This window comes from Oncorhynchus clarkii, chromosome 30 (genome assembly GCF_045791955.1).
Source record: "Oncorhynchus clarkii lewisi isolate Uvic-CL-2024 chromosome 30, UVic_Ocla_1.0, whole genome shotgun sequence".
Taxonomy (NCBI): domain Eukaryota; kingdom Metazoa; phylum Chordata; class Actinopteri; order Salmoniformes; family Salmonidae; genus Oncorhynchus; species Oncorhynchus clarkii.
The window spans coordinates 27,428,332-27,441,150 of record NC_092176.1 but is presented as its reverse complement, the minus strand read 5'-3'; the positions used below and the strand labels follow the sequence as shown (position 1 = coordinate 27,441,150).

The window sequence follows — 12,819 nt, the reverse complement described above, 5'->3', positions numbered from 1 at the left end:
AGACCCCAAAATATAAACTTGTTTTATTCCAATGTTTGTAATCAAAGTAAACGTAAACACACACTATACAACCACAAAACATGGTTAAAACTATAATGTTGATATCATGACGGTCAGTCCTTGTATCTATAGCTCTGTATATGAATTTGAAAGGGATTATATTTCTCTAGGCCCATCCCTCAGCATTTTTACTAAAACTGAGGCGGGTGATTACTTTGTTAGTGTTCCAATTAAGTATTCTATCTTTAACATTTGTATTGTGTACTGTATGCATTTTCAATGCAAAATGCTTCAAATATTATAGCATTGTTTTTCGGTTTGTCCTTCTCGCTCTAAACCTGCGCCCAGTCATAAAATGTAGCTTACGTCGAATGGTTTTGATGATATGATATTATTGAAGACACTGCCGATGGTTGTAAGTGTTTGGTTAATAAATGGCTTTATTTGGCTTTGGGAGGAATACCACTGCATGAGATAGCAGCACATACAGTCACAGTAGTATAGCAGAATGAACGCTCAACGCTCCTGAACCACCTCGGAAACATGTGAAATGCAAGTGAAAACTATTTTTATTGTTTTGATCATGGTTAAGGCAATTTCTTTTTTTTTTTACACTCAACAAGCGAAATCTATCCCATGCCCAGTTTTAATGCTCCAAGAATCAGGCCATGCAGTCAATGCTTGTCGATTGATTCATTTCTCAAAGAAAGGAAAAAAGAGTGAAATCTCGAACAGTTAAGGAAGGCCTTCCACAGTGTGCGGCAGTCTCCACAAAGAACATTTAACATTCTGTCAACCTATACATTTGTCCACGGTAAGTTTACAAAAATGTTGGAGAGGACAGGTCATTTTACTGCTGTATAGGATTCTAAAGTACATTGGCTGAATTCTTACAAAAAAAATCCCTGTGCTCTCCATCCATTTGTATTTTCCCATTTATTATTATTTCCCTGAACACACTTCCTGCAACACTATTCATTGTATCGCTGTACACCATACATGTCTCTGTCTTTAACATTTACACCTATTCTTTAAGCCTTACATATCAACCCACATAGTCACTGTACCCTGACCCACAGATAGTCCTGATATGGATAGCTTGGCACCAGTCATATCAGAGCTAACTTACAATATGCTATTATGGTTCCTCTCCTGCAGCTAGGACATGTCTGCCTGGGGTGTACATACTGTTGCTGTCCATCTCAGACTGCAGTGGTGGTGGTGGTAGGGGGTATATTGTGATAATAGCCCTTATCTGTGGCTCTGCACCATGTGACCAATCATGACTCCAGTGGCGTCTTGACCGGCTGCCAACTGGTCCTGCAGTCAGAGTGGAGGGCTGTCTGTCACTCACTGTCACCCCCAGCTGTCCTGTTAAAGCAGCCACAGGCCTCTTCACTGTCTGGAACAGAGCACACTGCTAAAAGGGCCCACAGGCGGTGTCTCAAATGGCATCCTATTCCCTATGTAATGCATTACTTTTGGCCAGCGCCATATGGGCCATGATCAAAAGTAGTGCACAATATAGGGAATAGGGTGCCATTTGGGATGCAAACAACACACACTCCCCCAGTAAACAAACAAGACTCTGTGGGAAAGGAAGGGCCTAGGAAAGACATTTACCTCAGGTTTGGAGTGAGTTATCTTACTTGGAGGGCAGGGCAGGGCATATCCATTCAGTGACAAATGAATCAATCAAGAGGGGGTATTTCTAGATCAAATATAAGGGTATAATGTGAAAGATAGTAGCATTTTAAAACTCTACATTTTTCATTCCTGAAAGGTGCCCTTCTGAAAACAGAAGAATCACTGCACAATGCACTTATCGCCTACCTTTGAAAATAGAAACCTCCCAAATAAAAGTTATGACCATTTCGCAGAGCTCTGACCGCCGCAGTGACAGAGAGAGGGGGGAAGGTTAATGGTGAAATGTTTCGTTTTCTGGCGATGAAAAGAAAGTGGGTCAATGGACTGAACATTCTATATATTTCACATGTGAATGAAAAAAAGAGGAGTGAGGAGCATTCAGTGTGCCAGTTTGTGTCTGCAGCTCAAAATACATTATTGCACCTACTGGAATTATCTGGATTTCTGTGTCCCCAATATTATACACTAACATTCATGAAAAGGTTTACAAAGCATTTTCTACAATGAATTTCTCTAGACATTTGCAACTTTTCTTTGTCGAAATCAAAAGCACCTTTAAAAGTTGGACTGGTAAAAGTTGATCAAGTTTTATGCTCCAGACCTCTGTGCATATAGTAGTCTGTGTTACTACCAGGATCCTATTAATACTTTCAAGATTACAACAGCTCTTCACCACATTTCATATCATTAATGGCACATAAAGACAGGACGTTACTGGGCAATATTATTCCTGACCTCTTAATATGACATCATACTTGCTTTAAGGCATTCTCTTACTGACTGACTGACTGACTGACTGACTGACTGGCTTACTACCGTAATGTTGAGCACCTTCTCTCTGCTCTCTGTTCTGTGATAACCATCATCTATGGTGTAAAACTGTGACATAGGATCCCGAGCACCCTATTCAGGAAATCTAGCTACAGGTTTATCTTCTGTCAGGGTAATACACCAACAGTATGTTCCTCTATGTGATGTGTATTTCTGTTTTCCACCACACAGCTGATTGTTGAGACCCAGAGAAACAGAGGAGAAGGTACATGTGTGTGAGGCATCTGGCGTGAGTACGGTAAGTGTGTCTGTGTGTCTGTGTGTTTCTGTGTGTGTCCTTGTGAAACAGAGATGAGGTGACGGGGAAGGGATAAGATCCATATGAGTGAATGAGTGGACTGTAGTAGTGCGAAAGGCATTGATGATCGATGACACAAGCAGTTTAGCTCTTGGTGCTCTTGCTGGGAGCACTTCCCTTCTCTCCCTTCTTCTCATCCTTCTCATCCTTGCCATTCTTCTCATCTTTCTTCTTCTGATCTTCCTCCTCCTCTTCCTCCTCTTCCTCCTCATCACCGTTTCCATTCTCCTCTGCATTCTCATCTCCCTCCTCTCCTTCCTCTCCTTCCTCCTCATTCTCCTCTTCCTCTTCCTCCTTCTCTTCCTCATCCTCCTCCTCCTCTGGTTCCTCAGGCTTGGCTCCCCTCATCCTGTAGGGGGCAGAGGAACCCAGGGCGTAGGAGCGGCCGGACGAATAGGAGAAGCCAGAGTAGCCTGACTGCAGGATATTTCCGCCCACTGTACTCAGACGGCATTCTTCACCTTCCAGCAGCTTCCTGAAGAGGGAATGGAGATGGAGACATAGAGAGGTTGAGGAAGAGAGAGTCAGTTTACACGTGTCAAATTCCACTGGTGTGCTGACTAAGTATTCACGTTTTTTTAAAGGGGGAAAAGATGTTCATAAATCTTTCCAAGACACACTGTGGTGCATCAACATTGTGCTGACTGCTGAGCTGACTGAACTACTGACTAAATCAGAGAAAGAGGGAGTCAGCTTACAAATGTACCAAACACCGACCATTCATAATTGTCAAAGCAGTCATGTGAATGTTGTCAGTCACTCTGCTGACTTGGAATTCAAATGTGAAAAAGGTGTTTAGTATACAGGAAAGGCACTGTGGTTTGGATCAATGATATGCTGCTGATTTAACATTATCAGACATAACTTTTAGACTCAGATCAAGTGATGACTGACCTGTAAGCAGCGATCTCAATGTCCAGGGCCATTTTGACGTTCAACAGGTCCTGGTACTCACGCAAATGACGGGACATCTCACCCTTGGTGCTGCGGAGGGCAGACTCAAGCTGCTGGATGGTCTCCTGCAGGCAGATTAACATCAGGATGTACTACTAATGATAAAAACCTCACTATTCTACCTCACAATGTGCATGACCTAATACCTTTTAACATGTGTTGTGCTACAGTCTAATTACAATTCCATCACACATACCATCTGTGAAATGCACCTGTTACTTAGGAGGACATGATTCTATAGAATCCACAGGGTAAAGCCTGTACTGTAGCAATTACTGTGGTATACAAAAATATTCACCCTGTCCTACTCCACGTACCTGCATCTCTCCCATCTCGTTGCTATGGCGGTCTTCCATCTCAGCCATCTGCCTCTCCAGGGCCTCATTGTGGCCCCTGAGGGCCTCAATCTCCAGGGTACGGGCCTGCACCTGCCTGCGGTACTCATTTAGCTCCTCCCTGCTATGCTTAACTTGATCCTGGTTGCGGGCGGCCGCCTCATTCACACTGGCAAACTTGGAGCGGTACCATTCCTCCGCCTGGTTCTGGTTCTTGGCTGACAGGACCTCGTACTGGGCACGGATGTCCTTCAGGGCCACGGCCAGGTCGGGTTTACCCTCCCTCATATCCATCTCCACTGACACCTGGGACCAGGTAGGGACAGAGGGGTAAGTTAAAGGGTTGGAAATGATTACCAGGTGTTAGCACGGGGGAAAAGAATGCTTCACTGGCTGAATAGATACATCTCTAAGTTGCAGTGGAGATTTGAATATGAGAATGTTTGCTTTATTATTCGTTATTATATTAGTATTTTTGCAAAAATCCAAATGAAAATGTGAAATATCATAATAAATCAAAACCAAAATAGTTGCAACATCCAGTTTTTCTAAAAATAACCAAAATATAGGTCAAGTTTTGATAATCACTATTGAAAATGTGAAATCTTTGTCAAACAACATAGACCATTATGTGCTTGCAGTAGACACCTGGGAGCTGTGAGCCTTGTGCTAATGTGACTTTTACAGTCACGTTTACCCTTACCTTCCTACCTATCTACCTGTTCATATTACCTCACCTACCTTGTACCACTGCACATTGACTTGGTACCAGTACTCTCCTTGTATATAGCCTCGTTACTGTTATTTTATTGTGTCACTATTTCCTTTTTTATTTTATTTTTTACTTGCTAAACTTTTCTTCCTTTTTAACTCTGCATTGCTGGGAAATGGTTCGTAAGGAAGAATTTCACAGTAAAATCTACACCTGTTGTATTCAGCACATGTGACAAATAAAAGTTGATTTGATTTGAATACATTTGAATTGATTATCTATCCAGTGAAGTAGAATGGCGAGGGCTGATGTATCGAGCACTGAGTCAGGGCTCTGTGCACCACTATGGTGGTGCTGTCAATCATTTATCACTTACATGGCAATTATACTGTATGTCCTGCATGGCAAAAGAAAAGCCCCATAGAGGAAACAAACAATTAATGATCTTTCCAATGATGAAGATTCTATGCTGCATTGATTGACATGAAATTGTACATCATACTTTTTTGTTTTGTTTTAAGTCTTTAGAGTATTATCACCTTATCCAATGATGCATCCAAAATGCCACTGGCTTCTGGGACACTCTGACCTTGTTAAATGATTATATTATTCCAACTAATCTTGTGTGGGACAACATGAATCAACACCATGTTGACAACATCTATGCTATGTGGCAGTAGTAACCTATATATAAAAAAGTAATTTTTCCCAATCCTGTCAAATGAATTGACAAAGTGTGATAGTTGATCATCATGAGATTGTCTAGGTAAAATGCAACAAGGGCATGCACTGATCTATCTGTATTGAGGTCTGTATCTGATGTTCTGAATTGACCCTGCCCTATCCCGTATCCCCCCTGCGTGATGGGACGACCACACCTAGATATTGCGCTACTATTTCTCTGCATCATCAGTGCCAGCGCCAGCACTGCTATCAACCCCAATGCTCCCCCTCTCTCCCTCCCCCTCTCTCCCTCTCTCCCTTTCCCTCTCTCTTTTTTTAGCACACTCTGGCGCTTGACACTGTATATCACTTTTTCACTATGCAGACTCAATTTTCAGTAGCCATATAAACAATTTCAATGATATTTTATAGTTACAAAACTTCCCTCATAGTTTCTATAGTTAGTGTCCTATGCCAGCGCTGGGTATGGGGCACTGCAGATTAATTGGCAGACAGGGAAGGGAGTACTGCATGGTGCTGTTTTACACAGAACCGCAGTGCCGTACATTTTACTGCCACTAATCGCAGTGCGCAATGTTCACTGGCTTCAGCACCAAGGACAGAGCATGTGCTGTGACTGAACAAAGGCTGCGTTTACACAGGCAGCCCAATTCTGATATTTTTTTCCCCAGTAATTGGTCTTTTGACCAATCACATCAGATATTTTCACATCAGCGCTTTTTCAGAGCTGATCTGATTGTTCAAAAAGGCAAATTAGAGAAACAATTGTCAGAATTGGGTTGCCAGTGTAAATGCAGCCTTATTTGACTTAGTGAATGTGGATCCATAGTGTGAATGATAAGATAGCCATATGATAACACGCTATGAACATTATTAGGTATTTGGCACTGGCTATCACCATGTCACATAAAAGTTATCAGCAATTCATAGGCTACATAGCCTAACTTTTCCCTTGGTGTGTATTTGGTGTGATATGTGCGGAGATGGGGAGATGTGGGTGACATCTGATGGGGGGTCATGAGGGGTGATGTAATGTCCCCACCTGTGTGGCTTGCAGGGAAGCCTGCAGCTCCTGCAGCTCCTCCTCGTGCACTTTCCTGAGGAAGGCGATCTCATCCAACAGCGACTCGACTTTCTTCTCCAGCTCGAGCCGGGACATCGTGGCATCATCCACGTCCTTGCGGTAGCTTATCAGGGTGCCCTCCGCCTCCTCGCGGAGCCTCGTCTCCTCGTCCAGCTTCTGCTTAACGCGGTCCAGCGTCTCATTCATCTGCACGCAGTCCAGGTGCATCTGGCTCTTCTCGTGCGTCAGTTCCTCGACGCGCGCCCTCAACTCGCGGATCTCTTGCTCGTATAGGTCGTGCAGTCGGGAGGGCTCAGTGTGGCGCTGGCGCAGCATGGTCACCTCGGCTTCCAGCACCTTGTTCTGCTGTTCCAGGTTGTGGACCTTCTCGATGAAGGAGACGAAGCGGTCGTTCAGGCCCTGGAGCTGCTCCTTCTCGTTGGTGCGGATGATTTTCATCTCGTTGGTGACGGCGGTGGACTGGTTCAGGTCCATAGAGTCGGACATGGAGGAGTGGAAGTTGCGCCCGGCGCCCACCTTGCGGTAGCCGGAGGATGTGAGCATGGATGGGGAGCCATAGTTGCGGTTTGCGCTGCTGGAGCGGAATCCGCTGGACAGGCGAGAGGGGCTGCTGCCTACGGTCATGCGGCCGGAGTTCCGGGGCGCATCCCCGAAGATCTTCCGATAGGAACTGCTGGAGTAGACGTCGCCGGAGTAGCTCATGTTTGCAGTTGGAGAAGTGGAATGCTAGTTATACCTTTGTTGCTTGCGAAGTCCTTTTGTGCGATTGTGTGTGGAGTGTGGGAGTGTGGGTGGGAGAGAGAAAGAGAGACGCAATTCATGTCTGGCCAAGACAGGTGCTTTTATAGTGATGGAGCTCCAGCATCATTTGACGCACGGGCGGCAGTAGAGACAGGGAAACCTGCAAGCTCCTGCAAAAAGAGATATTCTCAGGGGAACACGAATTCACTCATGCTGCTCCTTGCCTTGTATTTTGGCAACTCATTCTTTTCTTGAAAAAAATGTAATCCGCGCTGTACAGATAAGACAGTATAGACGTATGGTCAAGGAAAGCACATCAAACTACGACTTATATAGGAAACGGATAAACTGTAAATAATAATGAGGTCAATAAATAAGAATACTAACAACAATAGTAGGCCTACTAATATCCTAATGATAATGATGATATATAGTGATAGAAGTAAAACACGACTTCACTCTTATATGCTGATATTGAGGCCAACATGGCACAGAATTTGCCTAATTAACACATCCTAGTCAATTTTGTATATCGTTTTGTGAAACTAGTTACATGTGCAGGTTATCCCATCCCACTAAATAATGTCATTGCAGTTTTGCACTGCGGTTGCAACAGTTCAGGCAGCATGGGATCGGTGCATGTGAAGTGTGGGCCAAGAGTCCGGAGTGAGGGTGTCTAAACAAGATTGCCGTATTGCAGCTTGGAGCCATGCACCCCTCACGCCCAACCACCGCAGTGTCTGAGTACAGGCAGGATGAGGCACAGAGACACAAAGGCCAATTTACATGACCCCACATGCGCACGTCTCAAAAAAAATCAGTGCATGTCGCTTACTAGCCTAACACCTATACACAAGTTTAGCCTTCATTGAAAACATAAGCCTGTGAAATAGGCCCAGCATATATTTTTCAGCGTCCCAGACCGCTTTGGGGTGATGATTCAGCATATTAGAGAACGTTATTGGTGGTGCTGCGCTGTCTTCTCCTCTCGCCTCGCGCAGCTGGAGCTGGCCTTGGTCCTGATCCAGGACACCGACCACGCCCCTATGGAGGACACCCACGCGCGCTCCTGCGCCCAGAGCTGTCAGGGGACTGCAGCGTTTCTACGGTTTGATCAGCACTTCTAAACACCAGTGTAGATGTAGATCAGAACAAGCATCGTAATGCTCTGTACACAGCCGCAGTCTAGCCTATAATTGTAATTTGATCAGGCACCAAGCCTTGCAGTCGTATTTTTGTCTACTCGAGGAATTGTCTCATAAAGATTTGAGACCATTTGGACTCGTGTACAGCCGTGGTAGGCAAATGCACATTACAAGCTCACCTTTGAAAACAGCTATACCTATAGCTATATTACCCCATATAGTAAACATTCAACACATTTTGAATATGCATTCACAATCACTTTTGCATTTGAAAGTATTCAGGAATATATTTACATTTCACACGTTCTAAACTAGTTGTTTAGTAAATTTTACTGTTGATGGGTCAGCCTTGCCCTTGAAGATTCATGAGATATTGATCTCTTGATCTAGTCCTATATGCTTTTCCAAGATTGCAGCAGATAGTAATTTGGGGTATGTCTGACCAAGGGCATGTCATGATGGTCAAGGTATTCCCTAATCACATTTTATCCATGTCACTGAGGCTTTACATATGTTTCAAGTTTTATTGTCACAAGCACAGGATACAGCAGGTGTAAACAGTGGCAACCTGTCATTCAAGGCAGGTGGGGCAGGCTTGCCTGTCTTGCCAGTTATTTTGGCATTAATACGTGTCACATATCAGTTTGCAAACAATGTAAATAAAATATATATCATTAAGTTAATAAAGCTGCATACAAATATGGTCTCTTTTTTGTTTTCTTGAATTAGGCAGCTCCAAAATGCAGGTGTTTCAGCCTAGCTCAGTGCTTTCTGTGGTGGTGGTGGTGGGGCAAGCCAGCAGAAAATACGGAGCTTTGCGTTGTGATTGGCTCAGTGTTCTGTCACTCATGGGGACACTATGTCACCGCCAAGTCTAAGGGTAGAGCTAGATAATTCTAGCCCCTTGGGTGCGGCCATAGAGTTACACTAGAAGTGCCCAGCCAAGAAGGCTCAAGGTCATTGGCCACAGATAAAATAACGTCAAATCACATATGTACAGTAGCTATGACTGGACTGATCATGTCAACATCATACTTTCAAAATCTTAGCTAGCAGTGATCATCATGAATCAAGTCGACAATCTACTGGCAAATCATTTTTTATCCTTGTCATAGGAAGATAAATAATGAATAGAAATTAAAGGTAAAATATATCGATGCTCATCGGCCATTGGACATAAACATTACACAACAAGTTGGAAATCACAAATTCAACAATGAGTGGTTTGGGAAATACGTTTTGAACGGTCATCAAACTCGGAATTGTAAATCCATCCTCTTTCTAGAACTAGATCAATGACATCATCATGATTCAACCTAGTTTTTTGTGAGTTCTCAGTTGTTTTGAAAGTACCATAAATACAGAGAATGCCAGACTTTGATGACACAATTTGCCTATGAAGGACCGCCGTGCCACCTTCCTGTTCAAGTGAGCACAGCACAACAAGGTGAGTCCAAAAATGATTTGTGTGCCGCTGCATAAACGATGTAACATGCCAGAGAGACATGTATACTATAACTAAGAAAGTAATACCAAGTGTATGTTGTGTAGTAAGATGTTAGTAGCCCATGTGCCTCACCCTGATAATTTGGTCTATTTACCCCTATTCATTTCGCCTACTGTTCTGACTTGGTGGTGCACATGTAGCCTATGACCTGTTTTAGAGAAATGTAATCATAGAATATTGTAAGAGCTTTCATTGTCTGCTTATATGCTCCATTTATGTATACTACAGTTCTTACTTGGTGTACAGGGAGAACACTGTAAGAATGGCCCATGTTCTGAATTCTGTCGCTGTACATTTTAAAAGTGCTAAACAAATAGTTATATTGACCATGTCCACCCTAGCTCGCTCATTAATGTCTTAATCAAATTTACGGATTGCCTCTTATCCGCTTCCGTCCCCTTATGCCATAGTTTGTACATCTCAATTGTCATTAGAAACCACATTTGTTTAAGCAAGTCAGCCATATCAGGTATGTTTTTTTAAAAGGCAGTAAATGAGGCTGAATGAACTGTTTCGCTGCCAGACAAGGCTCCGCTGATAGCCAGGTGTAGCAGTGGTAAGATGTTGGGACTCTGCTGTTGGGACACCTTTATGTAGGCCCTAACAGTTTGGCCACCGTTTCTCACTGTTATAGTGCAATTACTGTATTGTTAGCGTTGTGTTGTGTAGTGTAGTGGCTTTGCTGGCATGCATCCCACATTAATTTTTTCAAAAAAAATTCCCTCCCAAGATTTATTTACATGCTAAAATCGCCACTGGGTGTAAAACAGCACAGTGAAACGCTTAACTTGCAAGCCACAAATGGAACCACAAATTCAAATTGCACCAGCAAATCACAGTTATTATCTGAACAGAAAATAAAATACCATTGAAAAAAGTGAAAAATATTTACACTATAGATGCTTTGTTTACCGTGATGTAATACATTAATGGTAAAGTCAGTTAATGCCATTAATTTCCCAGATTCCCATTTTAACCACAAGGGGGCAGAACATGCTCAGTAATGTTCAACATCTCCACTTTGCCTTGAGAGATACAGGCCAAGTAAACAATGTGCTAACCTTCTCATCTCTAGTTCTACTGATCCAAAACCATCAGCAGCCAGACAGACTTTCTTTTCTGAGATCTTCATGAGAAAACAATATTGTCTTTTGCATAATCATAGCCTACACCTCCTCTATCCAAAACACCTCATCATTAGTGTGTGAGACATACACACATCCCACAAACCCTTACCTATACACACCCTGCAGCACTTCACCTGCTGGCTCAGGCCAGCCATATCCAGCAGCTCCAGCAGCAGGCAGAAACAAAAGCCCCATTGAGACCCGAGAGACAGGAGATGCCTGGGTGTGAAGCAGGACAATTACAGGTATAGGTGTCACCTCTTTCTAGGCCAACACTGGTATCATACGGCCTCCTTTTCCCCTTCTCCTGTTCAGCAAGTTGCTGAACCTCTAAATGGAACTTTGTTGTACTGAAAGAGAGATACTGAAAACAACTCACTGCTGTGAATGTGGAGGGTTTTTCCTTTCTTCATTACATCTATTGAGAAATGACATTTTTGATTCACATACATTCACTTTGCTGTCTGCATCAGTTAATTTTCTGTTGGGATAAATGCCTTCTTTGTATGAAAAGCTGTACTACTTTGAGAGAAATTTCCTTTGAATGCTGCACTACTGATCTATGTCTATAGGATACCATGCTTAGGCTCTCACTAACATCCCTATCCCAGGTGCTTTGATTTGCCAGGTGCATATGTTGCAGTAGCTAGACCCAGACCAACTGTCTGTTGCTGGCCAGTTTTCTTCCTGTGTCCCTCTGGTCCCTTGAGACCCTCCTCCTCCTCATGCAAACTATCAGCTCCATCTGTCAACAAGCCCACTCATAATACGGCCCCTACCTTAGGTCCATTTTGTCTCAGTTGGGGGATGGGATGATCAGTCACGTCCCATCTCTCTTAACAGTTCCATTATACAGTATTCTACTACACGTAATCACTATGAGACAGAATTCTCTATTTTGTGCTGTAAATTAGGCAATTTATCTTACAGAGAGAATACTTAGAACACAGCTTCAGTTAGTGTTTCATATGCCCGTTTTTATGTTTTAATAAGAGCGTGACTGTTGTGAATGTGAGTCTCTAAACATTTAGGTAGAATATCAATAGCAAGCATGTGCAGTGGTCAATGATTTGAACACTCTATATATGTTTTCTCCTATGCACAAGCCACCTTCCTTTCTAGCCTGAGCGCCAACCCTCTTAGTGGCTGTCCTGGTGAGTCCATGCCCATAAATGTTGTGTACTCAATGTTTATTTCCCAAGGGCATGGTGTGTGTTGTAATTGTTTCAATGTGTCATTCAAGCAGAGGTGTGTGTGTGTGTGTGTGTGTGTGTGTGCTGCCTGCATGTCATGGCTGTGTGCGTGGTCAGTGTGGTGGTAAAGGTTGTGGTAAATTGGGTCTGCAGGGTTGAAATAAACTGATAGATTTGCCTAATTTGACATTAACGGGGAGAGAGATGGGTCTCTGAACCCACTGACAGAATGTAAACACGACACACAAACACACTCATTATGGCATAGATGCACACATGAAAAATAAATAGACCTCATTGATAAAGCCCCCCTTTGTACACTCGTCATCAAGTAGATAGTCGCAAGTAGACAGTAGCAATGACAAAGACAGTACTATATCAGGTAGAGAAGGGTTGTGGGAAATGATTTAGGGACAGCACTGCAATGCAAAACATTTAAGCCCCATGTGATGTCACTGATGGCATTCAGACTGTCCATTGATGTATTTTGCGTTGAGTCTGTTATGTTCAAGGTTTTCCTTGACAGTTGTTGCTCCCCTACCCCATCTACTACCACCACCT

At 43.3% G+C, this 12,819-nt stretch overlaps 1 protein-coding gene across 1 annotated transcript; it reads right to left on the bottom strand.

The window, feature by feature from the left end:
* Window positions 1-422: 422 nt before the first annotated feature.
* LOC139390084 (neuronal intermediate filament family member 1) lies at window positions 423-7,363 on the bottom strand. Its single transcript, XM_071137228.1, has 4 exons — window positions 6,504-7,363; window positions 4,048-4,371; window positions 3,671-3,795; window positions 423-3,251 (listed from the first exon to the last, which is right to left on the bottom strand). Exons 1-4 carry the CDS (start codon window positions 7,245-7,247, stop codon window positions 2,861-2,863), a joined length of 1,584 nt encoding a protein of 527 aa, XP_070993329.1. The 5' UTR covers window positions 7,248-7,363; the 3' UTR covers window positions 423-2,860.
* Window positions 7,364-12,819: the final 5,456 nt, after the last annotated feature.

Bases quoted from the DNA above. Each gene is read 5' to 3' on its own strand.
- LOC139390084 (XM_071137228.1), bottom strand. From the start codon at position 7,247: ATGAGCTACTCCGGCGACGTCTACTCCAGCAGTTCCTATCGGAAGATC. The intron at 4,372-6,503 runs GTGGGGACATTA...ACCTGGTCCCAG, and splicing joins CTTCCCTGCAAGCCACACAG to GTGTCAGTGGAGATGGATAT. The intron at 3,796-4,047 runs GTACGTGGAGTA...ATCTGCCTGCAG, and splicing joins ACGAGATGGGAGAGATGCAG to GAGACCATCCAGCAGCTTGA.